Raw genomic sequence first — 22183 nt, 5'->3', positions numbered from 1 at the left:
CACCAGCACAAAATAGAGGTGCACCCACATTTTTCATTGCATCACCATTAACCCATACTTTTAATCACTCTCCATAACATTCATTTAATTCCTTCATTCATCTTCTGAACCGCTTATCCTCACGAGGGCCGTGGGGGTGCCGAAGCTTATTACAGCTCACTCCAGGCAGAAGGCGTCCTACACCTCTAACAAATTCACTCACGCTTTGACACTCAATGAATGAGTTGGCACAGCACACTTCAGACTGGGCTGCAAGTTTAACGTTAAAACATTTGGGCCTTTGATCGTAGAGCTACCGAGGCTTCTCTGGCCAGATCAAAGCTACAAACCTGTCAATCATCATTAACGTTAACCAGCAAACTCCAGTCGCACTGGTGGCCAAGAAAAACAGCTCTGTTTCACTGCTTAGCAGGAGGGAGGGTGAGAGCCTGTACAAGCATGAAGCACAAAAACATGAATATACACTCACCGGCCACTTTATTAGGTACACCATGCCAATAACGGGTTGGACCCCCCTTTGCCTTCAGAACTGCCTCAATTCTTCGTGGCATAGATTCAACAAGGTGCTGGAAGCATTCCTCAGAGAGTTTGGTCCATATTGACATGATGGCATCACACAGTTGGTGCAGATTTGTCGGCTACACATCCATGATGCGAATCTCCCGTTCCACCACACCACACAAAGATCCTCTATTGGATTGAGATCTGGTGACTGTCGAGGCCATTTGAGTACAGTGAACTCATTGTCATGTTCAAGAAACCAGTCTGAGATGATTCCAGCTTTATGACATGGCGCATTATCCTGCTGAAAGTAGCCATCAGAAGTTGGGTACACTGTGGTCATAAAGGGATGGACATGGTCAACAACAATACTCAGGTAGGCTGTGGCGTTCTAACGATGCTCAATTGGTACCAAGGGGCCCAAAGAGTGCCAAGAAAATATTCCCCACACCAGTACACACCCACCACCAGCCTGAACAGGTGATACAAGGCAGGATGGATCCATGGTTTCATGTTGTTGATGCCAAATTCTGACCCTACATTCCGAATGTCGCAGCAGAAATCGAGACTCATCAGACCAGGCAACGTTTTTCCAATCTTCTATTGTCCAACTTCGGTGAGCTTGTGCAAATTGTAGCCTCAGTTTCCTGTTTTTAGCTGAAAGGAGTGGCACCCGGCGTGGTCTTCTGCTGCTGTAGCCCATCTGCCTCAAAGTTCGACGTACTGTGCATTCAGAGATGCTCTTCTGCCTACCTTGGTTGTAACGGGTGGTTATTTGAGTCACTGTTGCCTTTCTATCAGCTCGAACCAGTCTGGCCATTCTCCTCTGACCTCTGGCATCAACAAGGCATTTCCGCCCACAGAACTGTTGCTCACTGGATATTTTTTTCTTTTTCGGCCCATTCTCTGTAAACCCTAGAGATGGTTGGGCGTGAAAATCCCAGTTTATCAGCAGTTTCTGAAATACTCAGACCAGCCCTTCTGGCACCAACAACCATGCCACGTTCAAAGTCACTCAAATCACCTTTCTTCCCCATACTGATGCTCGGTTTGAACTGCAGGAGATCGTCTTAAAACATGTCTTCATGCCTAAATGCACTGAGTTGCCGCCATGTGATTGGCTGATTAGAAATTAAGTGTTAACGAGCAGTTGGACAGGTGTACCTAATAAAGTGGCCTGTGAGTGTATATTTTTAAAAATCTGATACTTTTCACCCGATTCCGATCTTCTAAAAAATGGCATGATCGGCCCACTTTCCGATAACGTGATCGGATTGGAGACATCCCGAATTTATATAATGCCGTTTAAGCCAGGCTTGCTGTATATAAAAAGGATCCCGGATCTGCACACTTGCAGCTTTCATCAGGTAAAACAAAAGTTAACATGACAAATACAAAAATAATTGCATGTTTCGCGATGTGACTATTGCGCATGCGCACATTGCGATGGCGATGTACAAACAATTATTGTGCAGGCCTACCAGGGAGAGCGCAGGGAATGCCCTAGAACAGGGGTTCCCAACCTATTCCACTAAGGCACACTGTGGGTGCAGGATTTCATTCTTACCAAACAAGATGACAACACTTTTTCCCCAATCTGGTGTTTTACAAGTGCAATCAGTTGATTGCAGTCAGGTGTGGCTTGTTTTAGCAGAAGCCTCATTGGTTCAACTGTCTCTGCTGGATCGGCTGGAACAAAAACCAGGACCCACAGTGTGCCTTGAGGACTGGGTTGAAAACCCCTGCCCTAGAATTATCAGAAAGTGATCCAAAATTAACAGGAAGTCACCCATAAGTGTCCCAAAACCAATGGGAAGTGATCAATGAACAGGAACTTCACCTGTAAATTCCCTATAATCAACAAGTAATGATCCAAAATGTACAGGAAGTGACCTCAGAATGCCCCAAAATGTATTGAATTGTCCTGTGAGTACCCTAAGTTTAATGAGGAAGTGACCTTAAAATAACTTATTGCCTGCCATTGACAGTATACTGTACATCCAATTCATTTAAACTTGGAGGATTGGCTGAAAATGCTCAGCTTTTAGTCAAAATAAATTGTAGGTCTAGTGCTGTCAATGGCAACCAATGAATTAACAAGGAAGTGTCTCAAAAACGCCCCAAAATTAAGTGCAAGCGACTGAAAATCTACAGAAAATGACACATCTGAAATCAAACCATCTCCACGCAATTTATCCAGAAATTGCATTTAAGTTCTAGTTTCTAATAAGAACCAACAGACAAATGAAATAAAACACTGTATTTTAATTTTTCTTTCAAGTGATACATCTATGTATAAGATTTCATGGCCTTGCATGATACGTACGGTACACTTTCACCAATAAAAGATTCTTTGTGAGCATTTTTTCTTATTTTTACATTCTGCATGATATGTGCAGTAAATTACCTGACAGGTCAGTATACTGTGTGGGTCAACCAATAAAGCCTTATTTAAAAAAAAAAATTAAATAAAAGAAAGCAAGAAAAATCCTTTAATTTACAAGATCAACTCATTAGGACCGAATGAGTTAACATACCTCAATACTTTGGGCTTTTACTGAAATGTGTATAAGACCAAAGTACAATACTCCACTTAGGAACTCGTACCCAAAAATGTCACGTGGCTTGACTCTGTTTGCCTTCCACACACAACCAGATCTTCAAGTGTGTCCAGAGTGGCATGGCACGAGTGCAAACAACTTATCAAATTAATTAAAGGAACCTTTTTACATGAAGATAGCATATTTTTTCATTAAAGCTCCACCTTTTACCCCTATGCCTTATTAAGTGCCAAAAACCAAGCATTGGTTATATGACAGCACCAGTTGAAAAGTGAGAGGAGGCTCTGGGCCACATATGAACAGAACGCCCAAAAGGTTAAGCATTGTAAAAATGACGGATAAATGTTCCTAAAATCAGGATTGAGTTTTTCCCTTTTAAAAAAACAACAATAAACAAATATTGCACATATAAGTGGCCCAACTCCTCCTCCGTTGTTGCTCTAGTCGAAGGTAAAAAGCAAGTCTTAAAGGGTTGTTGGTTGCCAATGAAGAGAAGGGAAGGTGGTCAGAGCAAAAGTGAGGCAAGCCACAGAAAAACTTCACAAACATCAGGAAATCACAGCGACTACTAAGCGGCTCGCACACCAGCTTGTAAAAAAGAAGGAACAAAGGTGAGCAAAGCAAGCCAGTAGATGACTACAGTACTGCTAAGCCTCATCATCAGTCATGTGATGGTGACAGTGCTCCACATAAGACATCAGTCTATTGTGTCTCCATTCAACATATTGCGATCATTTAGAAGCCTTATTTAACAGAATTGTCACAATTTTTTTAAAGCAAGCGCGCGCACATCTGCATACTGTATAATTAACAGTAGATGGAGACACTTAAACAGCCTCAGTAAAGCAACAATAGGACCTAAAACATGTTTGACATTAACGCAGCAGTTTAAACTGCTGAATTTCCTTTAAATACTGAAACATCTCATCCGTGAATTAAAGTCTTTTTTCCAGAGTTTGTTTCTTGGGCAAATATGTCCTCTTTTATTGAAATGGGTTCATCTCATTATGCTTTCTTGATGTGCTTCCATCCAGGATGTGGGAGAAGAGCGGAACAAGCCGTGCTGTGCATTACTGTACTGTACGCTACATCCCATCATTTGGTTTAGGTGAGCTCAAACGTCCTAGCTGCCATCAGGTGAACAACGATCAGGCCTACAGCCCAAAAAGCATTTCATCTTCATTTTTAAAACGATTTCAGTCACAAATAATAATACAGGATAGTGTTACTCAGAGAGAACAAAATACTCAACAAAATCTTCCCATAACCTTTGGGCTTCTTTAAAATGTCAGAATTTCATAAATAAGACATCACATTTCTCTTCAAAGTATAAAATAGTATTTTACCCGCCCCACCTACTATAAGCAGTGTCGCCCATTTGATATCCTGGGGAAAACCTCAAAGTGAAGCGGCTCGGGCTACAAGCTTTATCGCAACAAATCCAATGTATAAATTTGTCTTTTTTTCATTAATCTAAGCTGTCTAACTGTGACATTTATAAGCGTGGTTCAGTGTACAGCAAAATGTCTTCATTCAATCACCGGATGCTATTAAATATTTAATATATTCTTTTGTTAAATAAGATTCCCCAGTTATTGTTTGTGGCATCCGTTTGTTTTCCACCACTAATGTGTCTGCTTCATTTCTTCCCACCTGATGACATGCACGCAGAAGATGGACGGGAAAAGGAAAGTGAGGTGCAGTGAGATTGGCGGGGATGAGCCGGGGATGAAAAAGGAGTGCTTTACGAGGCCTATCCGTCAGTGCCGTTCTTGTTGGGTGTGTTGCTATTGATGCTACCGCCATCTGGCTGCTGGCCATCTTTACGTGGCGGCATCCTCTCGTTTATCCTGTCCAGTCCGCGTGCTTCCTCGAAATTACGAATCTTCCTCGTGGGAGAGAAGCCTTGGATAGCTGAAGGGCAAAAGCGGAGATAAAATGACCGAAGGCCATAAACACTGAGTTGCTGCAGTCTCAGTTGAGCATAAAGCTCTTGCTGTTCTTATAAAATTTCTACAACACGTTATTGGCCTAACGCATCATATATGGGGAGTGAATACGACACATGCACATTCATTTGGATGTGTCCAAACACCCGAGGGACAAGCTAACACAATCAAACACCTCATGCTCGCTTGACTTACGATTGTATCCAGAAACAGCCGTGGAAAGCAGGCAGAGAAGGTGAGCAAATGAAAAGAAAACTTGTGAGGCAAATTACAGAGTTGTTTATATAGTATCAAGTTAAAAGGGTAACAAACACTTGAAGGTATATCTAAAATCATGCTGAGGATTTCTTATCTAGCTCTCTTGCACAATCAGATATCTGCAACCTAATAATAGATCCTAAATTTTGATTCAAGACATTTCGTACAATTGTATGCTTCCAATTTTGTGGGGGAAAAAACTATTTTTTTCCCACTTTGGGTTAACTCCATCAAACAACTTTTACACTCAAGTGAAGCTAAATTAGATTGCATGTCCGGTTTAGTGACTTTAGGGCAATTTGTTTGTTTGTACTGTTGATGACACCATAAGTCCCTATATAATGCCCTGCCCACTGCATTTAATATAGGATTACTGTAAAATCTAAATATTAATTTTATCAAGTGATGCCTTAATAGCCACAATAATAATATAATTGTGTAAGGCTATGTCTACAAGTAGCAGGGTATTTGGAAAAAAGAAGAACTTTTTCTACGGTTTGGCCTATCATCCACACGCACATTTTGGGCATTAAAAACTCAGTCCGAAGTGAAGATGTGCGAATTCTGTGTTTGTGGCGCCATCATGTGGACACTGATAACGGAAACGTCACTGACTGCTACAAACTTTGTTCCTACGTCACACAAGAGACCAATATTTACATCATTTATGTTTAGGTGTAATTATTAGACAGGTGCTTTTTCCTTCCATTTATTCACAAACACTTGCATTGCTTCATACTGAAGAACACATGCGAAGGATGGGTGTATTATGGACCGTTATTTTTTGTGCATTGTTATGAATGTACTTAAAAACGAATGAATGCGGTTGGCTATGGAAGTTTTTTTTCTTCCTACAAACGTTCTGGTGTGGACGTAATTATATTTTTTCCAGACGTATTAGGGCAGCATCCTCGGTTAAAAAAAAAAAAAACTGCTAGGTGTAGACATGGCCTAAGTATATCGTTAGGAAGCCCTGTAATGCAAGGGTATCCAACTCCGGTCCTCGAGAACTCCTATCCAGCTTGTTTTATGTTTCCCTCCTTTAACTCAAATGATCAGCTCATCAGCAAGCTCTGCAGGAGCCTGATAACAATCCTGATTATTTGAGTCAGGTGTGTTGGAGGACGGAGACATGGAAAACAAGCTGGATAGGGGCTCTCGAGGACCAAAGTTGGATACCCCTGCTCTAATAAAAGATGCCTACTTTCTCACAGCAGAATGTGAGCATCTTTAGAGCTAAAGTACAGTAAGTGCACTACATTTATGGCGTTATATTTGTGCCACTCTTCTGAGCGAGAAATGATATGATTTTGAGCACAGAAAAATATAATATGAAAACAACGTACGACCGTATTTATTATGATTATTGTCTTATGTTATAAAACTTTGTTCCATTGCATTGTTTCCTAAGTAGTCCTCCTCCTCCTGTCTAAGTCAGTCTCCTTTGCTTTTTCCGGGCAAATGTAATATGTATTCTAATTGGAGGGCAAAAAGCCAATTGGTGTACTTCCGCCAGCTCTCTGATCTATTGGCTTCGTGGCACATTTGTAGCGCGCAGAGAAAACAACCCAGCAAGCACAGAGGTCGAGAGAAAGGGGGGGAATCAAGCTAAAACTAACATGCAAAAACAATTATGGAGCACAGAGTAGATTTTTTTTTTTTTTTTTTTTCATTATTTCCGGTGCTCAAAATCTATTATTGCTTGCTCACAGTTTTTAATTTCTCGCGCAATATATTTTTCTGTGCTCGAAATCTATTGTTCTATGCTCAAAATCTATCATTGCTTGCTCAGAATAGTGGCACGAATATAAAGCCGTATGCATTCACTATTCCTCATGTAGTGTAGTGACCAAGCAGGAATGTGGCTTGTTTCCCCACAAACCAAAAGTAATGGGCAGACAATCGAGCAACACCCATATAGTGTAACAGGATTAGCTGCTGAAAATATCCCAGGAAGGGATGTCCCAGGTCTTAGCAAGTTCTTAACAGGCTTTTCTCTGGGTTGGGAGCTACTACTGCCAAGAGAAACCCATGTGAAAACACAGCAGTACAGTTTTACGCGAGAAACTTCTACAATTACATTAATAAACATCTCTCTGATTAAAGCTAATCATTCTTATACTCTGGTTGCAATGTTAGCATTTCTGATAAAGTTATTAAATTGGATGTCGCTAGCTCACTTTGAATTAATGAAAGTGTAAACTGTTGCTCAGGAATTGCAGGAGTGTAACTACAGTTTGTGTAAGAGTTATATTACACAATTAGAAGCCACAAGACACTGATAATGCAAGAGTATCCAGCAATTACAGTCAAATGAATAATTCAACAGTTTATGGAATTTCTTTTGTGAATAAAATAGAGGGAACACAAACATAAGAACTGAACCCAAAAGCCATGCGTACCTTTTGCTTTAGCTGCTTCAATAGTAGCTATGTTAAAATAGAGTTTGGGGAAAGAAAGCAAAAATGGAGACATTAAAATACAGCAAATACATGAGCAAGCAAATACTTCATTAACATCAAGCCTCGATTTAATTAACTGTTGGTGTCATACTATAGAGGCGAACATATACAGTATGTGACTGTCAATGTACAAGCCAATTTCCAGCAGCTGGAAATCAACATGAAAACTTGTTGATTGTTGAGTGTTTGGGTGCGAATGAGAAAGTTGGTGCTGGTTTGAGATCGGAGATGGTACTGCCAGTGTTAAAGGGTCATGAGGACTTAAGAATGGAGAGCAAGGAGGGATTTGGCTGAGAGTTAAGGGCCTGGTTTACAAGATCCCAAGCGGAGGGCACTAAATTGCACTGTTGGAAGGCCCTGGGATGATTAAGGAGAGCACTGCAAGCATTTTATATTTATATATATAAATGTATGACGGAAAACACAGACAAGACTGAAAAAGCAGTTTCTGCTCTTGCACTGCTCTTCAAAAGAAACTGCTGTATTTTAAGACAAAACAACTGTTGTGTTTGATAGAATAATATGTCTATATGCTGCCATAGCAGATTCATGGCACATTAAGCCCCCGAACTATTTTTAATTTGTCCATTTTACCCTGAAAACCCCCGTTTACAGACGACGCGCAACCGCTTTTGTTTCAACCCAGCCATAAAACGAAGGTAATTAATTATATTATTCAAAATGTCTGTCGATTTTAGCTTAGAATCATTAATTGATGTCTCATATTTCATTTAAAAAAACAACAACTTTAAATCATTATTCACTCACATATTTTTAACTTTTAAACAAGTTACAGTATGCCACAATGAAAAAAATGGCGTCTGTAAAAGTCACGGATATCTACCTCATAACTATCGCTTAATTGTATTTTTTTTGTTACTGTCGCATTTTCTCCGATATGTTAGATAAGTAATCGATCCAAACAAAAAAAAAATTGAAATAAGGTTTAAAAGGGTAAATATATGAAAAAGAAAATCTCGACCACTCCTCGATGTCTGCGATTTCTGCATCGCGACCCTTGTTATACAGTATAACCATGTTTCACCCATATAATCCCCCCAAAATCCAGCTGTGGCCATTCACAGCTGTGTCTTGACACTCAGTGATACATGCTACATAGAGTTTTTGGATCGAAACAAGGTAACTATGTGATAATATCTCGTTAAAGTCATGGCTCCTGTAATCCTGCTCTCGCGGGCTCTCACCTCCAGATAGGGTTTTGCTGTTTAAAAAACATTTCTTTCAGAATTTTTTTTTTTAAATGCCCTCCTGTTCCAAATTTTTCTTCTCCAAGAAAACTGAGATTTTAAGCTTTCCAATGATGTATCACACATGCATATAGGACAATTTTGAAATTTGGCCAAATTAGGGGTCTCAGAGCGGAACTTCAAGTCATCTGAGTGTTTTCGCCATACATACATATATATATATATATATATATATATGCAGACTAGTATATATCGCAGATGGAATTGGAAGATCTTTTGGAAGACAGTAACAGGAAAAAATATATTGCTCCGATATTATTGGAAAGCCCACAAATGCAAGAAGCCTTTTGTGTGGTTTATCGCGCTCTCAGCATGTGTGAATTTGATGGATCTCGTAATCCTGCTGTCACAGCGTACTGACATAAAATGACACAGATGCAGGGAAATGAAGAATTGGAAGGAGTGTTGTCATGCCGTAGGTGATGAGGCATGACCACTTCTTATGACCGACTCCAAGTCAGCTCTGAGCTCAGATGGAAGCTTCAAAAGTGTACTGCTAAATAAACAATCTCTTGCAGTAATATTTGTTTCTGGGATTTCAAAAATGTTTACACGAGTTTAAATGTTGTTCTAACACTGCCATCACAATTTTTCTCAGGTTTGACAAATCACACTGCATTATAGTAAACTTACATTAGCCTCTTCCAGAATGTGCACAATAATTAGCAAAACAGTCCGATTGTGAGATACCATTTTGGTTGCAACCAGTTAGTAGATCAGCTTTTCTGTCTAGGTCTTTTTTTGCATGTGCAAATGCTTATTAAGTCAGGCCCCAAGAGGGGGACTGGGTGATGCAGTGACAAGGCTGGATGACACATTTGCACACTACATCCTTCTTTTAATAATAAAAAAAGCCCCCATAAAACTGTGCCACACATGCTGTCCTATATTTGTTTAGACATGCAAACAGACTTTTTATTCTCTGAATGACATCCATTGTTATACAACGAAACTAAAACTATATGTACAAGCGACACAGAAGTAAGATTGAATAAATAACACTTTAATTATTTAGTGTGGAACAAGACTACCTTTTACACTCATTTTTTATTACATTTTGCCTGCTTCCATCGGAAAACTTATTTTTACAGTTAAGTGTACTATTATACAGTGCCTTGCAAAAGTATTCGGCCCCCTTGAACCTTGCAACCTTTCGCCACATTTCAGGCTTCAAACATAAAGATATAAAATTTTAATTTTTTGTCAAGAATCAACAACAAGTGGGACACAATCGTGAAGTGGAACAAAATTTATTGGATAATTTAAACTTTTTTAACAAATAAAAAACTGAAAAGTGGGGCGTGCAATATTATTCGGCCCCCTTGCGTTAATACTTTGTAGCACCACCTTTTGCTCCAATTACAGCTGCAAGTCGCTTGGGGTATGTTTCTATCAGTTTTGCACATCGAGAGACTGACATTCTTGCCCATTCTTCCTTGCAAAACATCTCGAGCTCAGTGAAGTTGGATGGAGAGTGTTTGTGAACAGCAGTCTTCAGCTCTTTCCGCAGATTCTCGATTGGATTCAGGTCTGGACTTTGACTTGGCCATTCTAACACCTGGATACGTTTATTTTTTAACCATTCCATTGTAGATTGGGCTTTATGTTTTGGATCATTGTCCTGTTGGATGATAAATCTCCGTCCCAGTCTCAGGTCTTGTGCAAATACCAACAGGTTTTCTTCCAGAATGTTCCTGTATTTGGCTGCATCCATCTTCCCGTTAATTTTAACCATCTTCCCTGTCCCTGCTGAAGAAAAGCAGGCCCAAACCATGAAGCTGCCACCACCATGTTTGACAGTGGGGATGGTGTGTTCAGGGTGATGAGCTGTGTTGCTTTTACGCCAAACATATCGTTTTGCATTGTGGCCAAAAAGTTCAATTTTGGTTTCATCTGACCAGAGCACCTTCTTCCACATGTTTGGTGTGTCTCCCAGGTGGCTTGTGGCAAACTTTAAACGAGACTTTTTATGGATATCTTTGAGAAATGGCTTTCTTCTTGCCACTCTTCCATAAAGGCCAGATTTGTGCAGTGTACGACTGATTGTTGTCCTATGGACAGACTCTCCCACCTCAGCTGTAGATCTCTGCAGTTCATCCAGAGTGATCATGGGCCTCTTGGCTGCATCTCTGATCAGTTTTCTCCTTGTTTGAGAAGAAAGTTTGGAAGGACGGCCGGGTCTTGCTAGATTTGCAGCGGTCTGATGCTCCTTCCATTTCAATATGATGGCTTGCACAGTGCTCCTTGAGATGTTTAAAGCTTGAGAAATCTTTTTGTATCCAAATCTGGCTTTAAACTTCTCCACAACAGTATCTCGGACCTGCTTGGTGTGTTCCTTGGTTTTCATAATGCTCTCTGCACTTTAAACAGAACCCTGAGACTATCACAGAGCAGGTGCATTTATACGGAGACTTGATTACACACAGGTGGATTCTATTTATCATCATCGGTCATTTAGGACAACATTGGATCATTCAGAGATCCTCACTGAACTTCTGGAGTGAGTTTGCTGCACTGAAAGTAAAGGGGCCGAATAATATTGCACACTCCACTTTTCAGTTTTTTATTTGTTAAAAAAGTTTAAATTATCCAATAAATGTTGTTCCACTTCACGATTGTGTCCCACTTGTTGTTGATTCTTGACAAAAAAATTAAATTTCATATCTTTATGTTTGAAGCCTGAAATGTGGCGAAAGGTTGCAAGATTCAAGGAGGCCGAATACTTTTGCAAGGCACTGTATATATATATTTTTAGAATGTTTTAATTATGTTGCATGTTGCAAATACGCTTCATCCTTTATTATTATTATTATTATTGTATTAACTATTGTTGCTGTTATCTGAAGTATCTAATTGGTTTTGTCAGATTTTTTTTTTATTTATTTATTTTTTTATAATTTTTATTTTCTCCTGACACATGTTCAAAATAAAGCATTCGTTCATTCATTCAAATACTGATGACTACTTTGGATGCTTATTGTTGAAGATCAACAATTTGGTGCTGATGTTTGCAGCACTCTGTACTCTGTAATATGCTGCCATTTTTGTTATACTAGAAATCCTAAAATGTTTGGATTGATTTCTATTTAGCTTAGTTTTTACATTTTTGGAAGAGTATTTTCCTTCTAAACTACGCCATGATTTGTAGGAAGGAAAATTTTGCAAATCCAATGGCTTTCTCCAAATTTGAGCCCCAAAAATATGGTCCTAAGGTGTGGCCAAAATGGGTCGACATCAACAATGACATTCTCCTAAAGGTCATAACATGTGGTCTTTCTCCTAATGGCTCCACAACTTCTGTAAATCTCCAGTGTGGCACAGCGTGACACCTGACATGTTCTCTGGGGGAAGAAGGCAAGCACTAACCTTTAGATCAGAGGGTCAGTAGCCTTTTGTAGGTGATAGGGTGGTTTGGGGCTACAAAATGTGGGGGTGCTTCTTATGATGAGCATGCTGCCATTGATCTAAATCCCTTTAAACTACCAGCAAAACAGGCACTTTGAAGACCTCACTCATAATCTGTATTTCACTGCCCTAAACGTAGTCCTGTCGCAGTAACAAATTTTAGTGGGCAATATATTTTATATTATATCTTTTTTTTTTAACCTATTCAACCACGAATGTAGTGACAATACATCCTACTAAATCACCTAGTGAAATGCAATAAATTGTTATTCTTAAGTAAAACACAAACTATATAAAAATGTATAAATATTAGGGCTTTAAAAAAAATTAAAATTTTTAACCGAGTTAATCACAGCTTAAAAATTAATCAATCTTAATTAATCGCAATTCAAACCATCTATAAAATATGCCATATTTTTCTGTAAATTATTGTTGGAATGGAAAGACAAGACACAAGACGGATATGTACATTCAACATACTGTACATAAGTACTGTATTTGTTTATTACAACAATAAATCAACAAGATGGCATTAACATTATTAACATTCTGTTAAAGCGATCCATGGATAGAAAGACTTGTAGTTCTTAAGAGATAAATGTTAGTACAAGTTATAGAAATTCTATATTAAAACCCCTCAATGTTTTCATTTTAATAAAATTTGTAAAATTTTCAAACAAAAAATAAACTAGTAGCTTGCCATTGTTGATTTCAATAATTTGACAATGCTAATGGTGCTGAAACCCATAAAATTAGTCACACCTAAGCGCCACCAGAGGGCGATAAAACACCAAAAACACAAGTAACAAATGAACATGACACCGTGCTGTCATTTTAATCTGTTTGAGCGGGGCATGTGCGTTAAATGCGTCAAATATTTTAACGTGATTAATTTAAAAATTTAATTATCTCCCGTTAACGCAATAATGTTGACAGCCCTAATAATTTTTTTTTTTTAAATCACACACAATGTATAATGAGTCATTTTAAAGCTAGTTAGGTGCAGAATATGAAATAGGTGAAAAACCCACGGTCATTTTTGTTGTCTGCTAATGAGAGCCCATTAAAAATGTTAATCTGATCCAAAATTACTGTCATCTTGTCCTGCAAAGAGCGCATACAGCAAATTTGAAGCCAAATTATTATCATTTATTACATCATATTATCATTGCCAATCAGATTTTTCATAATGGGTGTTATTTTAAATTCATTCTTAGTGTAGAATCTAATGTATATGCGATTGCATCCAGAAAACTGATCGTGACATGCTTTTATTTTTAAATGTTAACTGAAAGTACGGTTGCTAAGCCACTAACCGTAAGCTTTACACTCGGTAAAAAGAAACAAAAAACAAAATGCACTTCTCTTTCGTCATGCGTGTTGTATCAGTTATAGATTTTTTTTTTCTTTTGTTCGCATCACTTGCAAATTCTTTAATCCAGCAAGTTTTCATGTTTGATGTGTCACCTTTTAACCGCAATTTTGTGTTGTGGCGAAGACTGTCAATGTTTTATAGCAGGCTAAAGTAGGTTGTCTTTTTTTCCATTAGCCCCAATGTAGCAATGTTAACATTTTACAATGTTTAATATACAAATGTTTCCTTATTTTGTATGTCTGAACTTTAATTCCACAGCGTGTTGATGGCCAATAAACATCTGTGAGAGCTACTGGAGTCCCATATGTGATCAACTCGCACGTGTGCCAAGTGCACGCAGCACACGCATGCACGCGGTGATAAATCGCAGCCGGGAAAATTACCGCCCTCAATTCTATTTACCGATTTGACTGATAATTTGACTTATTGCATATCGCAACAGGCTTAACTAGACGTCAAACACAGTTTTAGTGATGCATAAGTGGGGGAAAGTTATTGCCGAACTCATGGTCATCCAACAGATGCAGCTAGTTGGAAAGCACAACAAAGCAGGCAGACTGAATAGAAGCACACTTACCAGTCTGTAATGTCTGCTTTCCACCAGACAGCACTCCCATGGGAAGTGTTCCAGTTGGGGTCAGGCCTTTGAGAGTTAATACACTCTCACTCTCCTCCCTGGTCCATAAAGACAAAGCACATATGATGGCAAACACACCTAATTGATCTTCCAATTAAGAGGTAAAATGTGTCAAACCCTATTTGAACGCTTCTCGTGACAGTGGCACAATCATGGCATGACACCTGTCATAATCATGAATGATTGCTTATTACAGATGCCATTACGTGTCTTAACATTAATCCCAAGTTCCCAACACTCAACTTTGAATCAAAAGTGACATAATTTACTGAATGACACGTAAGTCTAGGGCTGAAGCTATCAATTATTTTAGTAGGCGATTAATCAATCAACTAGTTAGTTCAAATAATCAAGTAATCTGATTAGGAACATTTAATGCGTTGCAGAATAAATTTTAGGAGATGTAAAACAAAGGCTCAGATTGCACTTTCAAAAGAGCATTAAATGTGAATACAAAATTAAATTCCCGAGTATTTCTTCAAAATATGCTGAATTGCACTTTCATTTAAAAATAAATAAAAATACCTGAGCTTAGCCTCAGACGGTATTAAAAAAATAAATGAGGATGCACAGCAAAGGTCCGCTATCTTAAATGCAAGAAAACTTTTTTTTTATTTTCACAATGCTCTTAACAAAACGTTCAGACACACATTCCCACAAAAAATGGCTAAATACACCTAAAAACTAAGTTATGAATGCATTAAAAAAAAAAAAAAAAAAAAACTTACCTTATGTTGGTCTCAACAGGGAGCAGCTGGATTCAGCTGTGTTAAATGGAGTTATGTCATATTCACTGTGGCCACTAAAAGGCAATGCATCCACCCGAATCAATAAAACTAAATGCAAACACTTAAAAAAATAATAATAATAAAAAATTACAACACCACTCTAATTAAACGAATACTTGAAGCAACAAAATTTGATTCGAAGCGTTTGTCTAATCGAATAACTCGAGTTAATCAATTAATCATCGCAGCGCTACTTAAGTTTTATGACACTGTCAGAAGAAGCATTCAAATAAAGTGTAACCAAATGGTTTTAGTAGTCAGTGAAATACAAGCAACCTGCGTTCATGCTGTCAATAAAAAAAATTTTAAAAAATGACAACAAAATAATTTAAATAGGTTCAATAATTTTAGTGGGTCAAAGGATATATGAAGTTATTCCAATCAAAGGATTTGAAAATCAATATTGTTATTCATTTGGATTAATTTTACATCAATTTCAGGACAATATTTTATCCAATGTTGAAAATACTTCTATGAATGCTAACTAAACTAGAACCAATTGTCCAGCAGTTAATGGGCATGTAATAAATTAAAGAAAACAGCTTATTTCATGACAGAGATTACTTTCATCTAATAGACTGTAGCATGCATACTGACTGAATTGATTGTATTTATCCTTATAGGACAACAACTACTCTTCGTTGTCAGCTTTCACATCTTTACTCTAGCTCCAAATGAAGTAAGGACTACGACAGAGAACGAAGTGAAATCGATGGCTCATACCTTAGCACTGAGAAGACTCGGGCCATTTTGCCAACTGCACGGATCTTGTTACGAATCACCTCCTTTCGCATCGCTGTGGTGCCACCTGAACGACAAGGCATTTCACTAAGAAAGCAAGTACTGAACTTGGATGTTTTGAATAGGTGGTTAAATGCAAGTACAACTAATTGTCTTCCTGTGTGAGTGTATGACTACATGTAGCTAATAATTCCTCAGTTGCAAGGGTATAGAAAATCAATGGTAGTATGGCGAGTTATTGGGGTTGAAATTTGTGATTATAAATTAGTAACAACAACCTTACCTTCATAAAGATCATCTCCCTCCGACATGAGTTCATCATCAGAGCAAATGTTGAGAACATTCACCAACATCTCTGTCACTGCAGAGGGAGAAAAGTTGAGGGTGAGCAGCATTGAGGTAACCTACGTGGCCTCGTTCTACCTGCCCAGTGGTTCGGAAAAGCTGCTATATGTAGCGTAAACTCAACCATGTGTTCAATTGCAATGAAAGCAGACAGTGTCAATTCGCTACCAGCTACCGATTATATTTTCCCACATACCTTTTTCGCCAACAAATGGCAAAGACCATGTGAAGACGTCCATGAAATTGGGTAACCAATAAGGATGCGGGGAACAGTTGAACTGTCGGATATTCATCACGTTGTTCTCATATTTTAATACAGCAGCTGGATCAAAGCAAAATGAAGTCTGAAGATTAAAACCTAGCAAGGAAGAAAACAAACTGCGAAATTGATGAAAAAGAGACTAACCTTTATTGTTGTACACGTCAAGATAATTTGGTGCTGAAAAGATTGTAATTAATGAAGGGAAGCCTGTAGTCTGACTTTTTCTGTACATCCGATAGCTATTGAGCCACAAAACAAAAACCCTCAGACACACTGCATCTCATTAAAAAAATATCAGAACACAACAAGCTTACTTACCCTGCATCTTGGGCTTCATGGGCTCTAATTACTGACAACAAATTATTATTTACCAAAAAGTCACAAACTGCAGAGTAACTGTAAAGAGATTAACAAGGACAAGTTGTTAAAACCTCAGAGTTTAGTACTATACAGTGCTTTTTAATGTAAAGTTGACAACAAGGAAACACAGAAATGCAGCAACCTTCTGGAATTTTTTTTCTCGTTACATAAGCCATTACTTTGCACTTAATAGAATAATTCATTTTCCAAGGACAGTTATTGCAACAGCAAAACGAACTGCCAAGTATATTTAATCTAACACCTGAAAAAGTAGGAACAGCCTCTGACAGAGTTATGGTTGAAGTGTTCCGTTGTCTTTTCACTCCCATAGTCTTCACCAGGGTCGGCCCAAATCAGGTCACACATTGGCCCAAATGCCGGAGGCTCTTTAAATCTATCTAACTGTCAGAAAAGACAGTATTGTAAGTATGCTTTCATGACAATGCATAACTGATGTACTATTTCAAAGTATGGTTACTTACTTTCCTTATGTCATCAAGGCAGTTAATTTCTGGTGAGAGTCCACCGTGTACACACAGGAACTGTTGATTAAGCAGGGCAGCAAGTGGCAGGCAATCAAAGGCCTCCATACAGGCATCGTAGACCCTTTCTGAGTACTTAATTTTACCTGTCACAAACATTGAGAAACAAAGTTGCATGGTTATATAATTGATCTAACATCAATATTATATGGCAGGTCACACCATGAAATTTAGGGATAAGCTTTTGGTCCTACGTATCCATTAATATTGATAACAAACACACAAATCACTGGCTCAATGAATAACGTTTCAGCAGAGGAGATGCTGTGACTGATTTCCATGGCTACTTAGCAGTAAGAGTCACAATACATCTTCCACAGTGTCACTTGTACAGCACTGCAAATCAGATTGGGGTCAGGGAAAGCAAACTCATTACAGTCTGGAGCAGACAGGACAAAGCCAGTACAGCTAGTCCAACACTGCACAGATAATAGCAACTGCAGTAAGAAAAGAACCTCACTGCAGCCTGTAATGTATACCATACAGTATATAAAATGTCAATTCAGGGTTGTGCACACTGTATGTCTTGCATTGCTGCTGAACACACACAAAAAAATCTAAACATGGTATCAATGCTGAAGCCAAATTATCTTAAGCAATTCTCACTATGTGTGAGCAGTACAAGCATGTTTTTTTTTTTTTTTTTTTTTTTTACAATGAGTCCAAAAGATGAAAATGTAAGAAATAAATCATTTTGAATTAGACAACTAACATTTTTAAGAGTGTTACGTTGCACATCTAAAGATGGATAGCGTGTAAAGATTTTTGTGCCTGTAAATGAGGTTGCATGTGGGTGGAGGTGAAGTTGCTTTGAGAGTATTCAATTAGTAGTTGGCAAGGTTGTCTGTGCCGTCCCATTAAGCCACGCAAACACACAAGAATACATACACCAACGCAAGCTACAACTGCTATCGTGTTTAACTGTGTGAAAAGGATCAACAGCCGTCAGACAGCACTCAACGCTCTGGCAGTTTATCATCTGCATCATGGCAATAAAAAGGCTCCTTCGGCTATGTGGCGTCTCTTATGCAGATGAAGTGTCAGGCTGATCTCACCGACACTTTCTGACAAAGACGGCCAGGGACAATGGTCAATTTATGAAATGGAGTCTCTAACCATACATCTGCCACTACTCTTGCAAACTGTAGCAATGAAACTTATTTTCAAACATTTCAAATGTCGGTGAGCACATTTTTGTATACAGACCGAAAATTTAAACTGTTGGAACAATATACATTCCCATCCAGAAAATATGTTGGCCAATCCTTTATTTTTACAACAGAATATAAACCATTTGTATCGAAATCAACAGATGAATATAATCCTGTATCAATGTATCTACTTTTATATCCAAGTACTTACATTTTAATTAAATACAACTTTACTCAGGAAACCCTAAATACAGTAATATTCTTTGGATTTGTACAGGAAACTATATCAATGAATTTTAGGTCATCTGAAATGTATGCCAAAATATGCAGTATAACATATTGCGTGATACCCAAATAAATCATTGTCATTTGTTCGTTGTTTGATTTCCTTTTGTGGAATTTGGATCCTATTCAGCGTGCAGTTTCAAGTCCATATGCTTTGCTCCATTAATCGCTTGCAGAGACCATCAGCATTGTGCATGCACAGGACTATGAGGTATGCTTCTCCAATGGGTATGCTGATGTGTTAAGACACCGGCAGTATTTACATAAAAGTTGCATTTGGGGATGGCAACCGAAAACGGATTCCAATTCTGAACCGGTTCCTAGTGTTTTGAGGCCTCGACATCACAATGAAAAAGCCTTAACGAGCCCTTTAACGATTCCTAAAGACGCGTACTGCGTCATCACATGAGGTGACGCGTCTTGTTGTCCAGAAGCATCCTGGACGCATCAAACTAGCATGGCGCCAAGAACCACTCGCTCCAAAGTTTGGCTACACTTCACCAAGAAAGAGGGTGAAAATGAAAGGTTACGATGGTTTAGCATAACAATGACAACACGTAGGTTCAAACGCTCGAAAGTGTGTCTTCATTTCACGAGGAAAAATAACAACAAAGCGACTTGCAGTCATTTAGGCATGAAAATCACTCACCTTTTGGCTAAATTCGCCATTTTGAATTCAAAGAGGGTGACATACTTGAATTGTGTAGATCCTAGGAGAACATTTTTAAGGGGGGGGGGGGGGGGGGGGTCATAATTCCATCCAACTAACTAACGACATGTTTTATTAAAGTTGCTATGCCTGTCGCGATATGAAATGAGTCCATTTGTCGCAAAATAAATAAAAATGAGGGCGATCATTTTCACGGCTGCGTTTCATCCACGCGTGCGTGTATGCATACATTTGTGTGTGCGTGTAGATGACTATTAGACTCCAGTTTATTTCACACATGTTTATTAGTAATCAAAACGCCGTAGAATTACAGTTCAGACATACAAAATAAGGAAACGTGTATGTTGAACTCTGTAAGCGTTAGCATTGCTACATTGAGACTAATGGGGGGAAAAAAGAAGACAACCTACTTTAGCCTGCTATAAAACATTGGCAGTCTTTTCCAAAACGCAAATTTGCGGTTAAAAGGTGACACTTCAAACATGAAAAATCGCTGGTTAACATCATTTGCAAACGAAAAACGTAAGGAAAAAAAACAAAAAAACTACGAGTGACAGTGACACCACACGCTATGACGAAAAGTGATTTTTTGCGGAGTATGAAGCTGTTAGGGGTTTAGCGAACGTACTTCCGGTGTACATTTAAAGATAAAAGCACGCCACGTTCATATAAATAACGACTTCTGGAGTTAATCCCACATACTTCCGAATAAATACTATAATATGTAAATATTATAATACTACAGAATTCAGATTCTCTACTAAGAATAGCTTTAAAATGACACCCTTTTTGAAAAATTTGATTGGCAATGAATATTATAATTATTATAATACTATTATATATAGTAGTATACTATAATAATAATAATAATGCTAGATTTTTTTTAAGAATTGTTTTGAATAATGTTGGAAAGGCTAAGTTAGTGTTCTGAATCTGTTTACATTCCATTCTTTTGCACTAGTTAATTGTATTAGCGTTTGACCTAATTGTTTATATGTGATTAATTATTGTTATTTACATGTTTATTTGTACTTCAATAAAGAATTTAAGTGTTCCAAAATGTTTTCGTGAATTAATAAGCGTCAACAAAAATTTCATTGCTAAATTAGTAATAAAAAAAAAAATATATATATATATATATATATTTTTTTTTTTTTTATTTTTTTTTTTTATTGTCGACTAATTGTAAAAATAGTCTGCTGACTAATCGGGAGAAAATTAGTCGTTTGGGACAGCCCTACCGGAACATATTTCCTCCACACCCTTGTCACCTTTTTAACCCCTGACCCATTTTCATGCCTGGTCATTGCAAGGAGGAGATAACTGCGTCGGGAGGGAATACGACCAATATGCCAATATATACCAATATTTTTTTATTTCTATTGGAAAAATGTTTCAGTAAAATGTTACACATTCTCGTGTATTTGCCACATATTGCCACAGTTAACATTGAGGCTTTGGGCCTCTTTTGACCTCGTTTTTGAGTTTGTAAGGTTGTGACTTCTGATTCAACAAACTCAATTCCAAACAAAACGTTTGTTCTTCTTTTTCCCCAAATTAGAATCGATAAGAGAATCGATAAAGAATCGAATCGTTAAGCATTATCGATAATGGAATCGGAATCGTAAAAATCTTATCAATTCCCATCCCTAGTTGCGTTAGCAGTGTTCATGCGACAGTCAAGTATTGACAGGCAATGCGCTGAGCACTAGTAGATATCTAGCTAGCTAGCTATATTAATTTATCTATTTTCAGCAACAATCAGGTATTGATGGGCCGGACGTTGAGCACTAGCACTGTATATAGTAACTGTGTCTGTAACTGAACAGTATATAGCTAGCTAGCTATCCAGCTTCATCAATCTATCTGTTTTCAGGGACAATAGAGTCGCGACAGACCATGCAGGCACTGACCACGAGTATCTATATAGCTAACAAGCTAGCGATATATAACTAATCGATCTACATATTTTCAGGGTTTCATTTACAAAACAAATAATGACCCCCCACCTTCATTTGTGGACTTGACAGAATTTTTCATTCAGTGGAAGCTTTAATGCAGAGGTGCCTCATTGAATGGATCATTTCATCTTTCACCTCATGAATTATTCTGCCCATTGCACTCATAAATATTACTTATTTGTTTACTATTATTTCCCACACAGCCTGTATGCATGTGCTTGAGTCAAAGGAAGTGCAAGTGTAATTTATTGAACCCTGTAAAAACTATTCTTACTCATTTTTTTTTTAATTATTAATTCAAACCTTTCTACAAAGTCAGCGCTCTTTGCAAACAAATGATTTTAAAATTATTACAGTAAATAAATAAAGTTGTATTTTAATAAATATTAGCAGTAGTAATCAGTCTTATTTTTCTAACCATTTGAAGGAACATTTGTGACGAATATGGAGGAGCTAGAGTGTTGTGACTTTGTCAACCTTGTACAGTACTTGCGCTCATAAAAATTCAGTCAGAAGTGAAAAGTGAGTCCCTATAAAAACACTCAATCACACTTTATCATTTAGCCAACAAAATATGAGTCAGTAAAACCGAAAATAAAAAGAGCTAAAATAGTGTCTTTCAAAAGACCAAATGACATTTGACTCATGTCGCCAACTTTGTT

At 38.0% G+C, this 22183-nt stretch overlaps 1 protein-coding gene across 3 annotated transcripts in view; it reads right to left on the bottom strand.

The window, feature by feature from the left end:
• Window positions 1–2746: 2746 nt before the first annotated feature.
• ppp3cca (protein phosphatase 3, catalytic subunit, gamma isozyme, a) overlaps window positions 2747–22183 on the bottom strand; it is a 42333-nt gene continuing 22896 nt past the window's right edge. The window contains exons 5-14 of one of the 3 annotated variants that reach the window (XM_057831133.1): window positions 17395–17540; window positions 17175–17314; window positions 16871–16948; window positions 16697–16791; window positions 16487–16612; window positions 16229–16306; window positions 15928–16012; window positions 14357–14454; window positions 7672–7698; window positions 2747–4976 (exon numbers count right to left, since the gene is read on the bottom strand). In XM_057831133.1, the coding sequence (XP_057687116.1) occupies window positions 4816–4976; window positions 7672–7698; window positions 14357–14454; window positions 15928–16012; window positions 16229–16306; window positions 16487–16612; window positions 16697–16791; window positions 16871–16948; window positions 17175–17314; window positions 17395–17540 (1034 nt within the window). In that variant the 3' untranslated portion in view covers window positions 2747–4815. The remainder of the gene's footprint in view (window positions 4977–7671; window positions 7699–14356; window positions 14455–15927; window positions 16013–16228; window positions 16307–16486; window positions 16613–16696; window positions 16792–16870; window positions 16949–17174; window positions 17315–17394; window positions 17541–22183) is intronic. The other 2 variants (XM_057831134.1, XM_057831135.1) reach the window with 2 other exon arrangements.

The sequence above is a fragment of the Corythoichthys intestinalis genome, chromosome 3, assembly GCF_030265065.1.
Source record: "Corythoichthys intestinalis isolate RoL2023-P3 chromosome 3, ASM3026506v1, whole genome shotgun sequence".
NCBI classification, from domain to species: Eukaryota; Metazoa; Chordata; class Actinopteri; order Syngnathiformes; family Syngnathidae; genus Corythoichthys; species Corythoichthys intestinalis.
The sequence above is the reverse complement of the archived record's forward strand: the minus strand, read 5'-3'. Positions and strand labels throughout refer to the sequence as shown.